At 48.1% G+C, this 21,382-nt stretch overlaps 8 protein-coding genes across 8 annotated transcripts; 5 read left to right on the forward strand and 3 right to left on the reverse strand.

Annotated features, from left to right (window-relative positions):
* Nucleotides 1-463: 463 nt before the first annotated feature.
* PADG_05840 (CAMKK/CAMKK-META protein kinase) lies at nt 464-3,426 on the forward strand (the record flags this gene model as incomplete). The annotated part of the gene is made up of 6 exons (XM_010762934.1): nt 464-561; nt 720-792; nt 870-1,019; nt 1,094-1,903; nt 1,966-2,103; nt 2,164-3,426. The coding sequence occupies 6 exons, from the start codon at nt 464-466 to the stop codon at nt 3,424-3,426; spliced, it is 2,532 nt and encodes an 843-aa protein (XP_010761236.1).
* Nucleotides 3,427-4,241: 815 nt separating this feature from the next.
* Nucleotides 4,242-5,090, reverse strand: PADG_05841 (uncharacterized protein; the record flags this gene model as incomplete). Its single annotated transcript, XM_010763130.1, has 1 exon — nt 4,242-5,090. The coding sequence occupies one exon, from the start codon at nt 5,088-5,090 to the stop codon at nt 4,242-4,244; it is 849 nt and encodes a 282-aa protein (XP_010761432.1).
* A 2,085-nt stretch (nt 5,091-7,175) lies between these two features.
* On the forward strand, nt 7,176-7,493 carry PADG_05843 (uncharacterized protein; the record flags this gene model as incomplete). Its single annotated transcript, XM_010762935.1, has 2 exons — nt 7,176-7,301; nt 7,431-7,493. The coding sequence occupies 2 exons, from the start codon at nt 7,176-7,178 to the stop codon at nt 7,491-7,493; spliced, it is 189 nt and encodes a 62-aa protein (XP_010761237.1).
* A 2,781-nt stretch (nt 7,494-10,274) lies between these two features.
* PADG_05845 (uncharacterized protein) lies at nt 10,275-11,571 on the forward strand (the record flags this gene model as incomplete). Its single annotated transcript, XM_010763131.1, has 2 exons — nt 10,275-10,480; nt 10,653-11,571. The coding sequence occupies 2 exons, from the start codon at nt 10,275-10,277 to the stop codon at nt 11,569-11,571; spliced, it is 1,125 nt and encodes a 374-aa protein (XP_010761433.1).
* Nucleotides 11,572-12,053: 482 nt separating this feature from the next.
* Nucleotides 12,054-13,160, reverse strand: PADG_05846 (uncharacterized protein; the record flags this gene model as incomplete). Its single annotated transcript, XM_010763132.1, has 1 exon — nt 12,054-13,160. The coding sequence occupies one exon, from the start codon at nt 13,158-13,160 to the stop codon at nt 12,054-12,056; it is 1,107 nt and encodes a 368-aa protein (XP_010761434.1).
* A 1,072-nt stretch (nt 13,161-14,232) lies between these two features.
* On the reverse strand, nt 14,233-15,546 carry PADG_05847 (rRNA-binding ribosome biosynthesis protein RPF1; the record flags this gene model as incomplete). Its single annotated transcript, XM_010763133.1, has 1 exon — nt 14,233-15,546. One exon carries the CDS (start codon nt 15,544-15,546, stop codon nt 14,233-14,235), a length of 1,314 nt encoding a protein of 437 aa, XP_010761435.1.
* Nucleotides 15,547-16,077: 531 nt separating this feature from the next.
* PADG_05848 (glycine-tRNA ligase) lies at nt 16,078-18,129 on the forward strand (the record flags this gene model as incomplete). The annotated part of the gene is made up of 2 exons (XM_010763134.1): nt 16,078-17,664; nt 17,746-18,129. 2 exons carry the CDS (start codon nt 16,078-16,080, stop codon nt 18,127-18,129), a joined length of 1,971 nt encoding a protein of 656 aa, XP_010761436.1.
* Nucleotides 18,130-18,587: 458 nt separating this feature from the next.
* On the forward strand, nt 18,588-20,729 carry PADG_05849 (uncharacterized protein; the record flags this gene model as incomplete). Its single annotated transcript, XM_010762936.1, has 2 exons — nt 18,588-18,749; nt 18,819-20,729. 2 exons carry the CDS (start codon nt 18,588-18,590, stop codon nt 20,727-20,729), a joined length of 2,073 nt encoding a protein of 690 aa, XP_010761238.1.
* Between the last annotated feature and the right edge of the window lie 653 nt (nt 20,730-21,382).

The following is a 21,382-nucleotide window of genomic DNA, read 5'->3' on the forward strand; positions in this document are numbered from 1 at the left end:
TATCATTTGGTCAAGGAATAATAGCAATGACAGCTGCGGATTGAATTGCTTTTTACTTCTCCGCAACCTTTGCTCATGTTTACACTTACGCGTTAGTTTAGATCTCGACGATCGTGACCTCAGATCCCAATAACCTATTACTTACTGCGCACCTTATCCCCAATCATAATATAGCTGGATTGAATGCATCAACCCCTCCAGATTGTGGGATTGGTGTATTCATCCTGCTCGAGTCCCATTAAGGGTAGCCATTCACAGCCCCCGACAACATCAACACTCACAACGCTACTCTTCCACCCCACATTCAGCCCTGTCGAGCAACGCTTGGCTTGGTTTCGCAGAGACGGATATATCAATAGACAGAGAGAAAGACTGGCAAACATTCAGGAACAGATCCTACGTATCTGATATCAGCTATATTACTCTCCCTTCCCACTCTCCCGACCGCCAGAACCTCCATTAAATGGCCCAAGACCAAGCCCTCGATAAGCACCAAAAATCGGTGCTCCGAAAGATCACAACCGGCTGCTCTGAGACTACCGTTGAACCATGTATTTTCAGGTATGTACTCTGCTATTTGCTATCCTATATCCCTCTCATTATCTTCCAAAAGGAAAGCAAAAAGGAAGAAAAATCGTTCTGGATGGGTGCGTGGTTTAGCGCCAGCACAGCTCAATACCTCTGCTCAGCTTGGGCTGACCTAATGTTTGAAACCCCAGATCGGCCACTCCCTCTTATGACAGTCCCCTGAGACATTATACACGAAGCCATACTGCTCCTCGACGAGTAAAAGTGCGCCATTCCTATTCTGCTGTTATCAAAACAGTGTTGCCGTTTTTGTACTGACATCAACCCCAATTGCACCCAAGGAAACCCTCAACGCTCGTTCTGAATACACAAATAGTGAAGATGACGGTACCGCTGAACACCGTATAAACCAATATCTCATAAAACAGGAGATTGGAAGGGGCTCTTTTGGCGCTGTCCATCTTGCTGTCGATCAATACGGCCAGGAATACGTGAGTGGCTTTTACATCCGATGTAACATTCAAGGGGCGGAAAAGAAATAAAGAAAAGCTGAGAGACTTTCAAGGCTGTGAAAGAATTCTCCAAGTCTCGATTGCGAAAGCGAGCCCAATCCCATGTCTTGCGCAATCCCCGGGGAACCAGGCGTCCTGGTGTCATCGCCGCCGGCCTGGGTTTCAACTCTCCGCTCCACCGCCATCCATCGAGCCATGAAGATGAGGACGGTGGCAATCCCCTATATTTGATCAAAGAGGAAATCGCCATTATGAAAAAACTACATCATAATAACCTGGTGGCTCTAATCGAAGTGCTCGACGATCCCACGGAAGACTCGTTGTATATGGTCATGGAGATGTGCAAAAAAGGGGTAATCATGAAAGTGGGCTTGGGGGAAGAATCCGACCCGTATGACAACGAACACTGCCGTTGCTGGTTTCGTGATTTGATCCTGGGTGTGGAGTACCTCCATGCGCAGAATATCGTCCACCGGGATATCAAACCGGACAATTGCCTACTGACTAACGATGATGTGCTAAAAGTCGTCGACTTTGGCGTGTCCGAAATGTTTCAGAGGGATTCTGATATGTATACCGCGAAATCGGCAGGGTCGCCTGCTTTTCTACCCCCGGAACTCTGTGTAGCTAAGCACGGGGATATATCAGGTACTGCAGCGGATATTTGGTCTATGGGAGTGACGCTTTACTGTCTTCGCTATGGGCGAATACCATTCGAAAAAGAGAGCATCTTTGAGTTGTACGAGTCTATTCGGAATGACGAAGCCCAGTATGAGAATGAAACAGACGAGGATTTTATGGACCTGATGTCAAGAATCTTGGAAAAGGATCCAGCGAAAAGGATCAAGATGCCGGGGTTAAGGGTAAGTTGCTCAAAGAGCTTTTCCTGTTCATTTAGAGAATCCCCCGAGCTAACCAAAGGTAGGATCATCCATGGGTCACAAAAAGGGGTAGTGATCCCTTACTATCAGCTGAGGAAAACACTGCCAATCTCATTGGGGATCTGACCGAAGAAGAAGTGAACACTGCCATTACCAAGAAGATCGGTAATGTGCTTACAGTGGTATGTTATTTTTATAAGATAGTCCACCTCCATGTCTAAACTGTTCTGATAAGCTTCCAGGTAAGGGCAGTACAAAAATTCAAAAGGCTCATCGAACCAGAAAATGCCCCGCCAATGCAAAGCATCTTGGGCCAAGATGTGGAGCCACATTTCGTCCAACCGCCACTATCCATGGAGGCTCCCGGCGTGGAATTCTCTTCTGCGCATACAGCAACCCAAAATACTCCCCCAGGGTCCAGGAGTATCCATTCAAAAACTGGTTTAACAGACTCCAGGCGCCAAATTGCCGAAAGAAATCTTAACATAAATCCCGCCATGCGGAAAAGCGACAATGCTTCCCGTCTCACAAATAATAACCCAGAAGAATCGCTGCAGGGGGCCTGCCAGCACAGCCTGGTGTCAACCACCAATTCCTCCTCTCCACCCCCGCAGATCTCTCGTACCAACACCCCGAGCAAACAGAGCTTTTCAGAAGGAACTCGTGGCCACGCGCGAGATCCACTGGAGGAAGAACACCCGTTTCTTTTCATTGGTCCATCAACATTCACCGGCGTTCTTACAGCAGAGGACGAGAGAATATCATTGGGCTACTTCACCACTGCCACTACCCCCTGTTCCTCTGCTACAGAAACACGGGATATTTCCAATAACAGCAACGATGTCAGCGGCACCTATGGCTTCCCGACGACCTCTGAAATGGGTCCAGTACCCATCGTGAGTGAATCGCCTGGTGCAGCGGATATCGACATCTATGAAACGGCGTATACGGAGGAGGTCGAGCGGATTCGGAAACAGAGTCTGGCACGACATGCCCCGACGCCAAAGGTGTACCTTACCCGCCGCGTTGAGGGGAAGGAATCAACTCTGGGTAAGTTGTTGAGGCAGGCAGCAGATGCGGGATCGGAACAGAAAGGCGACCCACCTGTTGCGGGCGTATCAACTACCCTGCCTGTTTTGACTCCCGCAGATGAAAACACTCGTGAAATTGCGGCAGAAGTTGCAGCTGTTGGTTCCGTGGATATATCGTCCCAAGAACAAACTCCGGAGGGAAAGGGTAGGAGTGTGGAAGCAGGCGGCGAGGCAGAGCCTGCCGCCTCTTCGGAACGACAAGTAGAAGCAGAACAACAAACCCAAGTATCCCCATCCGCCATCCGGTCTCTCTTCACGAAATCGACAAGTGCTACCGTTGACATGACGGATTCAATCAACGCGACCGCAGCCACGGCGAAGACGCCTGCTACGCAAAAGTCTCGGAGTAGCTTACGTTCAATACTTGGCCGGGTGAGGAGGGAGAGTGGCCATTTTAGGCAAAAGAAAGAATAGAATTGGGCTTCTTTTGGAGGGGAAATTCCGGTATAACAATTGGAGGCAGTACGACCTATTATTTCTTGGAATGATGGCATTGAAAGATAACATGCAGAGGGAGATTGTGATTTGCGATGAAGAAGAGGAAGCAACAAAAATGATCAGAGAAGAGGTATAAACGAGCGTTGACTACACTTTTTTTTATACATATACCTTTTATATATCTTTCTGGCAGAATGACAAGCATGATCGATGTTAAAGGTTGATAACTACGAGAACGACTATATACGGTGGAATATAGATCAAGTGACAGAAGGGTCCGACAACGTCCCCTTACCTAATATACCATGTTCCTAGATATGATTAATTAATATAACTAGATGTTTCAGAGCATGATTAAGTCACACTATCAATTTGAAAGAATAAGAATGATATTTTCAAACTATGAATATTGAAATCTTCAGATAAGAATTAACACGCTGATTACTCAATATAGGATTCTTGCTTTAATGATCAGATCACAGGTATAAAGTTAGCTCGATTTCTCATCAATTTTCCGCAGTTTCATGGCAAATAATGCATGAAGACATAATCACAAGCTGAAAGACCAAACCATGATATAATTTCCTTCCCTTCGCCTTTAATCCGTAAATAATTTCCATGGGTATCTTCCGCTGAACCATAGTGGTGCTGATCTAGAAAATGTCATCTAAAGAAACGAAACCTCATCCAACCGGGTAACACCGAAAATATGAGAACAGGAGAATTGAAGGGTAAAATCCAGTAACCAACATGATATATAGACATTAGTTCTATACATAGCGTAGAAACTACTACTCAATATCCCCTCTCAACTTCCCCCTAATCATCTCCGCCTCCTTCTTCAATATTTCCACCAATTTGCCCACAAGCCCTTCCGTCACTTCCACCTGCCGATCCGGCATTCTCCCCAGCACGTACTCCGCGACCTCCGCTGGCTCGCGACTCGCCGGCCGCCCAATCCCCACCCCAATCCTCGTCAACTGGAAGCGGGTGGGGTCAAACGCACTTGCACTTGAACCTGCACCCAATATGCCGCTCATCCCAACACCTGTTCCCTTTTCCTTCCCCGCCCCGCGCGTCGAAGCAAGCATGCCGGCCTTCACAAGACTATTCACTACGCTCTTGACGCCATTATGACCGCGGGCGGAGAGGGAGGCACCCCCGCGCCGCACAGAGAGTTTTCCAGGACTTAGCTCGAGGTCGTCATGGAGAAGGATGAGGTTTAGGGGGATGGAATTTGATTCGTCTCTCGCGTTGTCCTTCTGGCGGTCTGGGTTGGTTATACTTGCGTTGGCGTTTGCAACAGCTCCAACGATTGGGCCCCTCCCCCCGTTCTGTGCGCACCACTTCTCGTATGCCCTCACTAGTGTAGGGCCAGATACATTCATCACAGTCGGCGACTGCCAAAGAGTCAAATGCGTGTCGCTGTTGGGAAGCTGGGCGCGGGCAGTGTAGGGTCCCGGATAGTCTCGCGGGGGCGGGTGGGAAGGAATTGAGTACGGGGATAGTGGCTGTAAAGGGGCTTTTAGGTGTTGGGAAAGTATGCGGAGGAGGATATGGCCTGCGGAATGGAGGGTTTTATGCCATCGCGGAGGTGGATTGCCTATTGAGGCGAGGAAGAGGGGAGGGGTGGGGGACATGGGTGGTTCAGAGGGGAATGGGTTAGTTTAATTGATCATGTTTTAAGTTGCTCGACCTTTTCCAACTTCATACATTTAACTATTTCCCATGGGAGTTTGGGGCGTTGAAGGTCAGAATGCGATTATGTAAGGTGCTCGTCAGCTCTCATCAACCCTTTTCAGTTCTGTTGTGATAAGTGGACAGGGCAAGTCTCTGCTAATAGTTGGGGCATTCGAACACAGAATGATATTCCTTTTGGGCATTTATCTTGATCTCACGTTGATCTTACGGAGTCTATAGATGTGGCTTTAAAATTCAATGCTATCACTGTTTTACTAACTAGTCAGTTGTTGCATCATTCAAGATTCCGCACTATATCCGCCAACTGCATTGACAGCCTCAATAGAACAGCAGCGGTTTTGGAAAGACGCCAAAGTGATCAAAGGAAGCCTGTTCATGATTTTCGCATCTCCTCTCCGCACATTGCCTCCGAAATTTGCAGAAAACTTGTGAAGCCCAGCACCGGAAGAGAGGCGTATACAGCTGGGACTCCTGCTAGAGAGACAACACATCACATACAAAGGCTCGGGAGTTCATTTCAGACAGGTCTTTTTCTTTTTCTTTTCTTTTCTCTTTGGCTAAGCGCGAATGCGCTTCCAGTGGCATTAAAGGGGGCACGGAGTGATCTCGGACGAGAGAGAGTCGCGAAAATCAAGGAAGAAGGGCTCTCGCCGTTATGGTGATATTTTGATATTTTCCCTAGGTCCCTAGTTAACATACATTTGCATATTCAAGTGCAGTTTATTATCTGCGCACGTCTCTCTGATATTGAAACAAATTTCCTTTGTCTCCGTCAACTTTTGAAGCTGAAATGGGATTGATCAGATATTTCATAAGTGCGATCATCGATATGACTGTCACACATGCATGCATGTGAAGGCCCGGGGTTCTGGTATCTAGGGGCCTCCTTTTCCCAATGATCTGGTTTTGGGGAAACATTGTATACATGTGTGGTTATTAGAGAGTGCAAAATTTCAATTTGAGGGACATCCACTGGGGACATTTCATGGGAAAATAAGGATGTCATAAGAGAACATATCTTGTTAATTATTCAGTGTCTTACATCTTTAATCTCGCCTGGTTCAGGAGAGTTCAATTGAGAGCTGATACCTCATTCTACTCGTTCGCTGACCTATCTGGAATGTTATTCCAGAAAGGCTTCTTCACAGTGAACCCTGCTCCCCCAACATACAGTGGTTCAATCATACCAACATACGATGCAAAACTTCATCAGTGGGCCCCCGGACTGCATTGAAGCCTTCTTTCCCTCCCCTCCTAATCTTTATTTCCTTTCCCTTCCCGTTTGTCTCCAGGATCGATTCTTTCCCAACGACCAGACAGGAAAGCTGGTTGGGTAGCCTCTGTATCATCCTCGAGACGTAGGCGCACGATATTCTGCTCATTCCACACCGGTCTAAAACTATCACTGGCTATAATTACGCAAATGCAGATCCAATGTATGGGGACATGCATTAATTGAGAAAGAGTTGAAGACTGAGAGAGAAAAGTGAGACTGGTCAGTTTGGCGCATTGCTGTGGGCGGTGGGGTGAGGCAGGTGTTCTCGAAGATCAGAAAGTCTAGACCTTCTCTAGACATTTTTTCCTTCTTCTTTCTTTTGTTTTTTTTCGGGACTCGGGATTCTGGGAAGGATGGTGAACAATCAAACAAAATGTGAGAGACACCGGGGGGCCCGAAACGGGGGGGGAGGGAAACATGCCACCGGCGTCATGCCGGACATATCGTATCACCTGGCAGCATCTTAAAAATGCCCATACTGCAAGGAAGTTCCTGTTGAAACCATGGGTAAATCAACACTCCTTCCCTTCGCTAGGTCCTTCGTAATCATCTCGAAACGGAGTGCTCCGAGTGAAGAACAATTCCCTAGGGGGTTGGATTTAAATTGGATCTAAGAGTGACTGTGTAGGTGTTGGATCTGCCGTCATCATTTCTTTCGTGAATCTCACTTGGGGGTTAGAGGGTTAAAATATACCTCAAAAGGTCCGCCCTTCTCCGGGAGTCTGGATGCTACCGACATGCAAACCCCATGTCTAAAGATGATTCGCCCGTCCGTCAATTGCCAACAGACGTGACCGGAAGCATATACTTCCATGGCCCATTCGAAAACTTTATTCTGGCCTGGATTGTGGCGCCGACAAAACGGTTCACAACGGTAAGTTTGTCAGCCGCGGAAGGAATCTAGTCCGGTTCGCAAGTTGTCCGCAGAATCAAGAAATGAAACCGCTGCACATCAGGTTTATGACTAGAAACACAGAACAGTATTGCACTAACCAATGGACAGTTTCCAGCTAATCTTCTCATACTCCGAAGTGCCCCAGGAAACCTGAAAGGCAAGCAAGTGTAGCGTGATTTGACGTGGCAACAGATTATATCTTCTTGAAGTTATTCAAGGTAAGAGTACAAGAGTTTGTTTATTTACGTGTCGATGTTGTTAGGGCTCAGGGTTAGGGCTGGGAATCAGGGGCACGGGCGACTTAGTCACATCGGAGTTGGCTGGTTTAACTAGTTAAATTGTTACCTCGGATAAGCCTCTCCCTACTTATTCTAACGACGATTCTCTCGTCTATGACCACTTTCAATTCGTTGGTTGGCAGGATTTTACACGTGAATCACAGTGGATCTTGGTCCAAGCTACGTGGCGTGAGATCTTCGAAATCTTTCTTCGCTTCTGGTTGTTGAGTTTGCTGGAACCTCGCGATCCTCCCGTCCGTGTTCCGGAACCATCACAAGAATAAATGGGCCCTTATATACCAAATGGTATAAAGCTAGCCCTTCTTAGCTTGATTCCAGGTGAAGCATTAAAGACACAAATAACAGCCGTCATGATTAGTTACTGACTGGCCCTCTTCTTCAAAAGAAGCTCTTCCTGCCGGGCGTTGAACATCCGGAAGTAGGACGAGGGCAAAATGAATTGATCTAAAAACAGTATCGTAAAGGGTCCTAACGTCCTAACGTCCTAACGTCGAACTAAACTTCGGAACGTTGGTCAAAATTTAAAAAGAAGTAAACTGACATGTTGGGTTGGGTGGAGTTGTAAAAGGGGGCAATTCAGACTTCCTGGATTCAAGACGGTTAATTATTAGCGCACGATTAGGTGAAGTTAAAGCATCCTTCAACCTCCATGCGATTGGTAGCATTACTTCGGACGGCCCTCGATAAATTACGATGCCACGACATCATCAAGCCTGGGACAGGTTCCTGCATGTCCATTCCCCCGGACCCTCTGACATCTCGCTTACTACTGGATCATCCATGCTATGTAATGCTCCAGGCAATCATTGGCTCACCAGGAAAGAGAGATTGCCCGCAGTTTCATTAGTTATATCAACGGACTGGCTTAAGCATCGATTACTTAGAACTGAAAGCTATATGCTTCGTTGGGTTAACAGGGCCCTTCTGGATCTGAGCTGTTGGTGCTTAAGCTAATGCGTTGACGACGAACGTCGTTGACTGGTTCTAAGTCGGCCTTGTAGCCCAGGTTCATGCCAGGACGAATGACCCAGGGCCACGGGATGGATATCGCGCATATGAAGAATTGGGAACTTGAGTTTTCAGCTGTTGACTGACGACTTTTACCTCGAGGTTTTTATTCATATCCTTTCACTTTCGAAGAAGATAATTGGACCGGCTAATTGTGTCGTGCATTGGCCACTAAATGTCGTGTCCCGCATCTGAGATTGCTTTCTTTTTCTGTCGTCTTGCTTCTAGCAATCCGTTCTCCGTTGTTGACTGGGGTGGTGATGGGGATAGTATGGGGTTTCCCCTCCCACTAAGAGCTCACCAGGTGCCTCCATACTTATGTCGCCAACGGAACACGTTTGGCTTGAGATGTGGAGAAACTAAGCAAAAGCAAAAGAAAGTCAAAAAACCAAACGAAAAACAAACACGGCCAAAAGATTCATAAGAGGGGGAATCATAAATGCCAAATATCTCCCAGTTCCTAGCCCCTGTCTACATTTTTGTGATTTCCGACGTCCGTTCATCAACAATCTATTTGATTCTCTGCACAATCAAACTCCCCATCGCGCTGATATTAAAGCCAGAAGGCCGGGAAACCAACGTCGATCACTCTATCTCCCCTAGACTGGTTTCCTTTCTCGCTATCAACTGGACAAGCTGGGCAACAAACGACCCGCTTTCAACAAGCTCTTCCATCTCCCCCTTCGCGGTAGAAAGAGAAGCTTCACAAAGGACCGATATAACAGCAGCGCACAACAAAAGTGCTGCGAGAAAACCTTGGAAAAAAAAGTGTTTCTTTGCTACCTAGGCATAAACTACAATACGTTAATTCTGCGGCGGCTCCTCTTGGAGAACATGATTAATATCCCTGGAACGCCCATGGCTTGATAGCCTTATTCGCTTGAGGGTTTGTCGGTCGTTCAACATATCTTGAACCACAACCCTATTACCCGTTATTTGACATCGGCGATTATCGAAGAGAAACCCATTCCCCAATATATGAGTTCCAGCTGGCAATCTTCTGCGTACCCTAGGATATCGGGTCCGTGAGCCATTGCAACAATTAACACAGAACGGTTGGAAGGTCGGGTAGCCCAAACGCTATCATTGAGAGGCGAAACATCACACAAGATTTTCTTGATATCACTCAGAGGGGTATGTTTTCTAACTCCTTTCACATTCTCGCCGTTGTAGTTTGTTTACCGTTTAGCCTTCTACCACCGTGTGCCTCATATTTCACTTTCTCATCGTGGAACCATTGAGGCAATGGATAATTCCATTGTCTCGTATTTATTTCTACCGATTGCCTCGTTCGATCTTGCAAGGCTTTTGTTACATGATCTAAGAATACAATTCCATGTGAAGATATGGCGGTTTGAAGATAATGGCCGGGTCAATTGATGTGACCGTTATTTTTATTTTATGGGCTTGCATCTGAATTGTAATCCCATTTTGTTGTATATCTCTTCTATATTTTTTGGTTTATTTTATTTTGTTTCTATAAACCTGCTGCAATTAAAAAGGGCACACCCACCTAAACCACTATATAAGGGGTATCAATGACATGAAAAGTTCTAGATGTCCTGAATACGCAGTTTCCTACGACTGATCTCCAAAATTCCGTCCCACTGCGCCCTGCACCAACCCTGATCCATACAGCCATGTCATGGCCGAAGACATCTCACTTCCGAACACTAAGCCACTCCTCAAGGACATCGGTTCCAACATGGAGGTGCAGGAGGAGAACATGGATGCCCAGACAGCCAAAGGCGAGCCAATGCCACAGAACGACTGCTATCTTTCAGACCAGCTAAATGGCACTACGATTGCTGTGTCAACAGATCCGTATACACCGCATTCACACTCATTATCGTTCGTCTATCCCCTATATTTTCTTATGTCATTGAACGTCGCCGTCCAATTCTACGTCTCTACATATCTTATTTGTCCGTGCTCACACACATCGGGGATTGCCTTTGCTCTACGTATTATCCCCCCCTAATGGAAATTGACATGCCCACTTACACCTCGAACTACGTCACAGATCTTCCAAATCCCTCTCCGAACATATAATTGAAGATATCCTCGAAAATGGCCGCCGTTACTGCAATGAAACCTATTTTATGCCAAACGACGAAGCTGAGCAGACTAGACTAACCATAGTTCACCAAATCTACTTGATAATCTACAACGGCGAACTCACAAAAACCAAACTACCCCCAGAAACAGCCCGCATCTTCGACATCGGAACGGGAACCGGCGACTGGGCGCTCGCTATGGGCGAACTCTACCCCGACGCCGAGATCCTCTCTGTCGACATCTCCGTCTTCGACTCAGACACCGTCTCCATCGCGCCGCCCAACGTCTTCTTCCAAATCGACAACGTCGAGTGCGGCGAATGGGGCTACCACCAACCGTCCCACTTCATCCACATACGTGGCTTATCCGGGGGGATCGCGGACTGGCCCGCCCTGTACCGCAAGGCCTTCCAGAATCTGGAACCTGGCGGCAGCATTGAGGTCACCGATGTAGATTTTACCTCCGGTTTACTAAACGCACACAACGCACCAGCCAATTCGTATCTGAGCATATTCACAGCTGCCATTCGCTCCGCGGCGGATGTAGCGGGCTACCCGTGCGATCTGCAACATCTGCGTGTGTCCGCGCTAGCAGCGGCGGGGTTTGTTCAGATCCGGACGCATAATATTGAGGTGCCGATTGGGACCTGGCGTGAGGGGGATCCTAGGGGGAATACGCTGGGGAAGATGGTGCTCATTGTGTTGCTGGAAGGGCTGGAGGCAATGAGTATGCGGTCATTGACCAAGTACGTGGGGTGGACACCGGAGGGGGTGAGGGATCTTTGTGACAAGGTGAAGATGGAGATTGTGATGGGAGGAGCTGAGGGCGCGAAGGGCGTTGTGAGGGTGGTTACGGCCAGTAAACCAAACAGTGACTCGGTTTAAACTCGATAACGATGATTTATGATAAGCACTACGGTTTTCCTCCTTTCTATCTTATGATTTTCTGACGTTGTATTGTACTTTCGCCCGCGAATATTGTTGGACCTCGAATGGCAGGCTATTTCCTTGTTGTCTTTTTTTTTTTTTTTTTTTTTTTTTTTTGATTTCACCATACGCTGTGGTGGTTACGGACCAAGAGAAAAGGGGGATTGGACCTTTTTTATTGGCACTTTCATTATTGGGGGTTTGGTGGTATTTCCGAGGCCTGAAATTACCTTTTTCTTGCTCGAGATGTGAGAAGAATATGTTCTTATCTAACATCGATGTGCGAAATAAATATACACAAAGGCGCCACGCGATTCATCCAGAGAGCGCTGGAAGCACAGAGAAAATATTTACGAGCTCATTCATTCAGTAACTATATCCGTTCGCAATAGAATGATACTGGAGTATCAAATTCACGCCATACATATAACCACTTCCTCCTACCCTTCAAGGGCATACCCAATCCCCTCTCCACTTCCCATCTCAATAAGCCTCTTCCGCATCCTCTCTGCCCTCTTTTCAACAACAGCATCCAACCCATTAAACGAGGCATCCTCTCTATTAACCCAGAACCCTACCCCGTGCTGCAAGACCACCTTGGCTCTGGCATTCGCCTTCTTCCCTTCCTCCCCCCCAACACCATCGCCACTGCCAACCGCCAGCCCTACACTCCCATGAATGGTCAATCTCAGCCCCTGCACCACCCCATCTTCCCCCTTGACATCGGGATCAACGCCGTCGTACACTCCTCTATGCCAAATATTACTGTCGTAGAACACCGCGTCCCCCGGCCGCAATTCCACAACCATCTGACAGGGTAGATTATCCTCATAGGGATCTGCCTCGCGCTCTACCTGGTTGCGCGCCCGTCGATGCGACCCCGGAACGACAATGAGCGACGCATCTTCGTACAGGGGGATATTGTACTGGGCGTGCGACGCCGGGCGATCAGGCGGGGACTTCTGCACAAGGGCAGCCAGCTCATCCTCAGCGCTGAGCGTGGGTGGAGTGGGTATTTCATCGCGATGCCAGCGTAGGGCGAATGGGACATATGTGGGGGAAATGAGCAGGTTGAGGAGTTCCATGGTTAGTGGTTCTTGGTCTTGGTCTTGCTCTTGGTCTTGCTCTTGGTCTTGCTCTTGGTCTTGGTCTTGCTCTTGCTCTTGCTCTTCTCCTTGTGGTGATTCCGCATTTGATCCGGGTTTGGTCTTTTTGACGCCGACCAATTCCTCTACGATCTCGAGCACACGAGGGGAAAAGTAGAGCTTCGCGAACTCATTGCGCCCGGGCATTTCGGGGTGCATGAGATGCTGCACTCCCCAGATTCCACCCTCTTGGGCTGGTGGGGGGGTTGAGGGCCATGGCGGGAATTGCTTTGCGACTGTGCGGATATGTGGCCATTTCCCGCTGCGGGCCAGGTCGGCAGCGTGCGAGGCGGCGGCGCGCAATGCCTTGAGCTGAGATTGGGAGAGAAGCCCGGGGATTACGACAAAGCCATCGCGTTGGAGAGAGGTGAGGTGTGGGGTGGGGTCTGGAGGTGGTGTCATGGAAGTCTCTGTAACTATATAAGTTTCCCTTCTGTGTTTGAGAGCGCTCTCTGGTTATTGTGCAGTAAAGTAACCATGACGTTGGGGGTTCAGTCAAATCAGAAGAGAGAGTTGGTTATATGCTGTGGCCTTCCCCTCAGCCGGCGGGAATCGACCCTATATATAAAATCTATGTAATCAGCAGAAAAGGCGCGGGGTTTGATGGAGTCTTAGAGTTTCGCGCTGTCCCCGCAATTGATTAACTATCTGGTAAAGTTGATTAGGTACAATTCCGTGGATCAATGGCTCTTTAACCGCACATCAACCGCAACTAGCCAACTTACCAGACTGTCGGAGTGGACACTGAAGCCTCTGTTATCTACTATAGAGAGAGTTCGGCTCCTCAGCGTATGATGTAAGTTGTAAACTATGAACTGACTATTTATAACTGACTGACTACGGTAAATTGCATCCATCGCATGCCGTACAGTCTCATCATCCTCCAATCTCTATGCATAGATAACTGTAACTATCAGTCAATATGGTCTCGAGGTTGGTCTATTCAAGAAGCTGCTGCTCTGAATCCCTCATTCAACAGCTCTCTGTGCCTCATGAAGGCTCCACCCGTTATCTATGGGGTGTTGGAGGCCTTTCTGTTTACTTCTTAACTATTTATTACTGAAGGTATTGCTGCAAAGGTAGTTCTTTTGGCTTTACCAACAGAGACCCCGCGAAAATACTCGCTCTGGTACGATGTTCTAGGTGGATGGAATTGATCTGGGTTTCTCTCAGAACTTCGCCTTGTGATGCGCATCCCAGGGGGGCTAGGTCGACAGCGCAAGTTAAACTGACAGAGGCCAGGGGAACTTCTGCTCACTAATATTAAATGCCCAGGGGATCAATAAAAAGACATAGCATGCAGCCAGAAAAATCATGAAAAGTGCACAAGACCAGGAGAGAACTTGGGAGATATATCCCTCTATGTTCATCAGATTCATCGAGTAATGCCCAAGAAAGAATAAGGAATAACGTAGCTGGCAAGCTCAGAGAAGGACGCAAGAAAGGGTATATATACTCTGACAGGACAGGCAGGCTACAGCTGAAACTTCGTCCGCTGTTTCTCCATTCCCCCCTTCCACTCCCACTCTTGTCCACTCGCCCGCTGTATCCCCTTATCAACTCTCCTCAGCTTCAGCGTAAACCGCGGACCCAGTTCTTGCAACCCAGTCCTAATACCCTCCACACCCTTCATCTCCTTCCCATCAGCACCCACCACGCTTTTCTCCGTCTCCCTCTTCTCACGAAACACATATCGGTGCCTTCGCACGAATATGTAATCTCGTTGGTTGTGCAGCGTCACCACCTGCCGCCCTACTAGCTCGGGTTGTGCTGGGAAAAGAGTGCGGAATAGATGTGCCGCCAACATTCCAAGAGGGGTCCGGAAATTATTCAAGATCAACTCGGGCCAGTGGCCTGTGGAATTCCCGTGTCCGGGAAGCTTTTTGCCTTCGACCCAGTTGCTGACGCTGAAGTGGAAAGTCGGTCCCACGGGCAGATGAACTATCGTCATACCCGATACGCGCTTTTGGTCTTCCTCCACGACTACCAGCGCTGTGAAATTCCGGTTCGAGGCAAATTTGGATATTTCTCTCACGGAGTATTTATGGGCGTATTTATGGGCGGAACGGCGGATGTAGACGCTATTAGGAAACAAATCGGTCAGGAGCTGGGCTTGGTCGTGTAAAGTAGAGTTGATAGAGGTGGTGATTAGGATTTTCGGAGCTGGAGGGAGTTCTTTGGTGAAGAGGGTAGGGAATTTGGCGGCCAGGGCGTCAGGAGCGAGATCGAGGTTGGTGCTTCTAGTAGACTGCGTAGGACTTGTTGCGCGCTCTGTTGCGGAGGGTAGTTTTGATTTCCGCGTGCGATTTGACTCTTGAATCCGATCGTTTCCCTCTGAATCTTCATCCTCATCACTCTCGGATGCGATCATGCTATCCACCTCATCGTTGTCTCCGTGTTCATCTGCTTCTTCGCCTTCGCCACCCTTTCCCTCATTACCACTTGTAGCATTGATTTCATCAATCTTCTCCCGCCATGCCTCCTCTTCCATCTTGTGTCGTTTAACCCGCTCCACATCGAAGCTCATTCCCAGGCCGTCCTCGACATCGCTGTCCACATCATCCCACACCCGTTTTCTCTCTAGCGTTAGGGGTATATTCCGTCGCAGCCGCTCTGCCTTGAGCTTTGGATTCTTAGCCTCTTCCTTCTTCCTTGCGAATCGTTCTGCACGGGACTGGGCGTCCTTGACCTTCTTCCGCTTGATATGCAGGATTTTTCGTTTGTCCTTGTTGGCTGGTTTGAACTCCATCCCTCCGGACGGAAGAAGCTTTGACTTCTTCGACGGCATCTTTGTGAGTGCTAGATGCCAGGATAATCCCAATTGTCCCCAGAGATATAACTATGTTGCGGTATATCTTTCGTATGCTGCTCCGTTTTTGGCTTTGTTTCTTTTTCTTTTCTTTTAGTTCTTTATAAATTTTCGAGTTGACATGGAAAATCTCGGCCCGGAAGATTTTTTTCCCCGACCCCATCTTTGCTTGTTGTCTCCAACAAAACCTCAAAAAAGTTATTGAACATGAAAAAACATCATCGCATCGCATTTAATCAACAACGGCCAAAACAATCCTTTTCTTCATATTCTCTCTCTCTCTCTACATCTTTTGGGTCCTCTTCTTGCCTTCCTCTTACCTGTCTTTTACTCTTGGCTATTTTCTCCCTCTAGCCTCGCAATTTGTCCATAATTGCATTGTGTATGCGTCATTCTCCCATTCTACTCTTTTTACGAGCTTTACGAGCCCACGCTCTCCAAGCAAGACTTTTCTCCTGCAGCTCAACACCGCTACGATTCAAGCTTCCAAACAGGCCAAATAAAGCCAAAATGGCTACAAATAGTACTAAAACCGGCCAACCCCTCGACCGTGCTACTCTAGACTCCCTCCTCCGTCGACGGCTCTTTTACACGCCCTCCTTTGAAGTCTACGGCGGTGTATCTGGCCTTTATGACTATGGCCCCCCGGGTTGCGCACTCCAGGCCAATGTCGTTGATCTTTGGAGAAAACACTTTGTTTTGGAAGAGGACATGTTAGAAGTCGACTGCACAATGTTGACTCCGCATGACGTTCTAAAAACAAGTGGGCACGTTGATAAATTCGCTGATTGGATGTGCAAAGACCCCAAGACCGGGGAGATTTTTCGAGCCGACCACTTGGTAGAGGAGGTGCTTGAAACGCGGCTGAGAGGAGACAAGGAGGCGCGCGGCCAAAAAGTGGAGGTTGACGAGGAGGAGGAGGCAAAGCGAAAGAAGAAGACTAAGGAGACCAAAGCTGTCAAGTTGGATGATGCTCTGGTCAAAGAGTATGAGGAAGTCTTGGCCAAAATTGACAACTTCAACGGCGAAGAACTTGGGCAGCTCATCACCAAATATGAAATCAAGAATCCCGTTACTGGCGGAGATGTCCTACCTCCAGTCTCGTTTAATCTGATGTTCCAAACATCGATTGGCCCTAGTGGCGGTTTGCCTGGATACCTCAGACCGGAGACAGCGCAAGGGCAGTTCCTTTCCTTCCAAAAACTCCTGGATTTTAACCAGCAGTCAATGCCGTTTGCATCTGCTTCGATTGGAAAATCTTTCCGGAATGAGATCTCTCCACGTTCTGGGCTCCTGCGAGTGCGTGAGTTCCTAATGGCTGAGATTGAGCATTTCGTGGATCCAGACGGTGGCAAGAAGCACCCCCGTTTCCACGAAGTTCAGGATTTGGAACTCTCGTTCTTAGATCGGGAAGTCCAACTTTCCGGCAGCACCAAGGTGGAGAGAATGACCATTGGCAAAGCCGTGGCTGATAAGATTGTGGACAATGAAACCTTGGGCTACTTTCTCGCACGGATTCAACTCTTCCTTCTAAAAATCGGTATTGATGAATCCAAGATCCGGATGCGCCAACATATGCAAAACGAAATGGCCCACTACGCAAAGGACTGCTGGGATGCAGAGCTTTTTACCACATACGGCTGGATTGAGTGTGTTGGCTGTGCCGACAGAAGTGCATATGATTTGACCGTACACAAGAATAAAACTGGTGCTCCTCTCTTCGTACGGGAGACGCGCTCGGAGCCACTGCGCATTGAAGAATGGCAGATAGACTTGGATAAGAAGAAGTTTGGCCCCCGCTTCAGGAAGGATGGCAAGGCGGTAGAAGCCGCAGTTAATGCGCTCTCTCAAGATCTCCTGGCAAAACTATCGCTGGACCTTACAGAAAATGGCAAGATCGAGATCGACGTGGATGGCGTGAGATCTGGCAAGGTGGAACTGGAGAAGGACATCATTAACATCGAGAAACGGACGCGGGTTGAGAATATCCGGGAGTACACTCCCAACGTTATCGAGCCCTCGTTTGGCATTGGCAGAATTCTTGCTTGTTTAATGGAGCACGTCTACTGGTCGAGGCCCGACGACGAAGCGCGAGGTGTAGGTCTTTTATTCTCACCCTTTCTTATTCAGTAGTAACACGCGATCGTGGTACATGTCTGACAAATCTCAATTTAATAGGTACTTTCATTCCCACCGATCGTAGCCCCAACTAAGGTCCTCCTGGTTCCGCTCTCCAATAACCCATCATTCCAGCCACTTGTTCACCGCCTCACTCTCAAGCTCCGCCGTCTTGGTGTGTCCAACCGGGTGGATGATTCGTCGGCCAGTATCGGCAAGCGATATGCGCGAAACGACGAACTCGGAACCCCATTCGGTATTACTGTTGACTTTCAATCGGTGAAGGACAACACCTTCACCCTCCGTGAGCGCGACACCACGAAGCAAGTTCGTGCCAGTGAGGAGGAGATCTGCAAAGCTGTCAAGTCCTTGGTGGAGGGAGAGGAGACGTGGGACGATATCAAGAAGCGTCTTCCCGAGTTTGTTTCGCAGGATGCTGAGTAGTTGAGGGGGAACCACCACAATATATAAAGCTTAGATAGATCTGTTAGTTTTGTACGGAAAAACAGGCATACGGAGAGTCAATGCGACGGGGTTATTCTACTCATGGAAGAGTGAGTTCAAGACAATCAAATATATCCTTTCCCCGTACTCCGTATGATCACAAGTGTTACCCCTATCCCCTTCGGGCTGCAAGTGCAATATCACGTGACCATGACTATTCCGTGCTTGAAACGAACGTCGATGATTTCATCGACGAAACCGTCAAATGTTCCCAGTTTGCTTTTTCTTTTTCGTTTTCTTTTCTTCTTTTTTCTTCTTCTTACATTTCCACTCCTTAATTCTACACATGTAATGAATCAATTAATTTTTTCTAGTTATTTCCTTTGGATTTCTTATTGATCCTTACAATTGGTATTCAAAAAACGACCCAAAATACATATTTCTACGCCTTCACCATAATGGCGCCTGATACCCCTTCCGCCAAAATAACTCTCTCTTGCCCGCTCTTCGGCGTTGATTTTGACCCAAGGAACAGTGACTTTGTTCTTGTAGGCGGCGGCGGAGGTGAAGGGCGCAGCGGAGTTGGAAATAAAATCGCAAGTAACCTTTCTACCAACCCCGTTCCCCGGCCGTATCGAAGATGACATCTGGCTAATACTCTCCATGCCATCCCGCGGGCAAAATTTTAGACCTTGTTAAATACGTCCCGGCGTAACGAGATATCTGAAGTTGTTGATATAGAGCTTTCTCGAGATGAAGACTCTGTGACCTCGCTAGCCATATCGCGGTCAAACGACAAGTCTATTATAGCCTTGGCTGGCATCAATAGCTCCATTGCTGAGCACGGCCAGGACAAAAATGAGCATCTCAGATCTTTCCAGCTGGATTTTCCTCCCAGAAATGAACTGGATAGCACCAGTACCTCCCCAACAAAATCTAGAAAGGGCAAGAAAACTGTCGCGCTGCCTGCTAAGCCTACAATCACAGCCCTGTCTCGCGCATCCCTTTTCAGACCGCAGTATAAACCAGATGGCAAGAGAGAAACATATCAGCGATTGTTGCGGCTTTCTCCGTGGAAAGGAGAGGATGCTCCCCGTATTGGCGCGGTAGCTACGGGTTTAGCTCCGCAGGGCGAAATGGTCCTTTTCGACGCAACATCATCAACCCCGGATCAGTCAGATGTGCTAGGGCGAATTCGGTTGGAGGGTAAAGATGAAGTTGAAGATGTGGATATGCTGCCAAGCAGTGAGGGAGAAGATGGGGAATTTGAAGTGGCCTACACGGAAGGAGAAGCTATTTATACATTTAAAATCTCCGCCTCAGTAAAATCAAATGTGGCACCCGAGACCAAATCAGTCTATACCGTGCCATTCCCGGATTACTTCGCCGGCAGCAAAAAGAGAAGTAAAATTCGCGCTCTCAGATTCCTCTCCCCATCCTCCTTCCTAGTCTTACTGAATAATCCGGACCGCACTGGGTGCGAACTCGCCGTCATCTCCCTCAGCCTCAGCTCTGAGTGCATCGTCATTCGACGATTCCGACTTCCACGCTCGATGAAAATCGGCCTGGGCCTTGATGTATGCCCCCTCTCTGAATCGCCCGTGGGAACCAGACAATTTGTAATCGCCGTATCCGGGAACGACAACTCTATCCAGCTTCTCACCCTCGATTACAATGGCAAAAGCAAAAATCCCTTTAGCAATTTCCGCCCGTACACGACCCTGCACAACGTGCACCCTTTCTCCATGACGCGTCTCGTTTTCTCAACCTTCATCCCACCCCGTCAACCAGTCACCGCTGATGTACGACCTCAATATGTGAAACTCGCCTCCGTAAGTGTTGGCAACACCGTGGCTGTACATACCCTTCCCTTGTCGCCCTTACCACCAAAATCTGGCCATCCGCGCTATGTACTCGTCCAACCTGGCCCCTCAGAGCTTCTACAGACTCTCTTCAGCGGTTTCGTGGCACTGATAGTCGTCGCGCTAGGCGCGTTCTTCCTGCAAGCCTTTACGGAGATACGTGGCGGTGTGCCACCAACGCTAGGTGCGCAGGACTGGCTGAGTCCCAGGATACGATCGATGATAGCACGACCGTACACTTTTGAGAATGGGCTTCCGACGCAGTATCAGAAACCGAGATTGCCGTCTGCGACGGGTGTATCCATCTCACCAGCACCGATGACCGAGACAGCATCAAGCACAACAATCATCCCAGTCATCCAAACAACCTCCAGGCAAAATCTGCGCGAGATACTCGCATCTATCACGCGCGCAGAACCAGAAGCCGGCCCGCCATCCGCAACTGACGACTCGAACCAACCCACGCCCGTGAAAATCATCATTGTCGAGCACCCGCATGACCCAGAACAGGTCTCCATTACTACCGCCCCTTACGACCTCAATGATGGCGACAATGAGAAGGCGCGTGAAAATCGTAAGTGGGAGGACCTGCACGAGCACGAGCGCAAGGCGTGGAGGGACAAACTCAGTGCGGCGGGCCATTGGGCTATTGAGGAGGGAGAGGCAATTTTGCGGGGGTTGTTTTTTGGACAGATTGCTGGTGTTGTTGGGGGGGCTGTGGGGGGAGATCTTGATTGATCGGTTGATTGATATATACTTGACAATATAAAAAAAGAAAAAGAAAAAAAATTCACAAGGGGTTAATTTATGAAGTTATGAATTTGAATATAGCAGTTGTGGTGGTGAAGGGGTCCCCGGACGGTGAAGCATTGTATGCTTTTTGACACCTCAAGTCACTTACTTGCGTTCTGGGGGATTTTCTTCTTCCTGTTTTTATTCATCCTAGCATAGGCATCACATTGTTCTCTCAACATGCATATCAATTTATTTATTTTCATCTTGTGCACAAATGTCGGGTTCAACCAAGAATTGTAGTGACGTGCGTTCCACACCGGTTGATAAAATGCAATGAGCTTCTCCCTCCATTTGTATACAGAGCCAAGATATCCAACACCTTAGTATGAGGGAAGGAAAGCCATAAGAATTTAACAATCAAAGTAGACGAGAAATTTAATAAGGAAATTTTTGGTTTATTGTCAGGTATGTTATAACAATTCCCCCTCTCTTCCCTACCCCTCGCAATTCATTTTCTCTCCACGATCCTTATATGTAATTTTGATAACCCTTCCCCTTCCACTTCCTCTAAAATAGAGCTATGAACGAGCATGGAAACCTATCAGAAAATTCAAATTGGCAACGAAAAGGACACGAGTGCGAAATAGGTCGAGATG

The sequence above is a fragment of the Paracoccidioides brasiliensis genome (assembly GCF_000150735.1).
Source record: "Paracoccidioides brasiliensis Pb18 unplaced genomic scaffold supercont2.7, whole genome shotgun sequence".
In the NCBI taxonomy this organism is placed as follows: domain Eukaryota; kingdom Fungi; phylum Ascomycota; class Eurotiomycetes; order Onygenales; family Ajellomycetaceae; genus Paracoccidioides; species Paracoccidioides brasiliensis.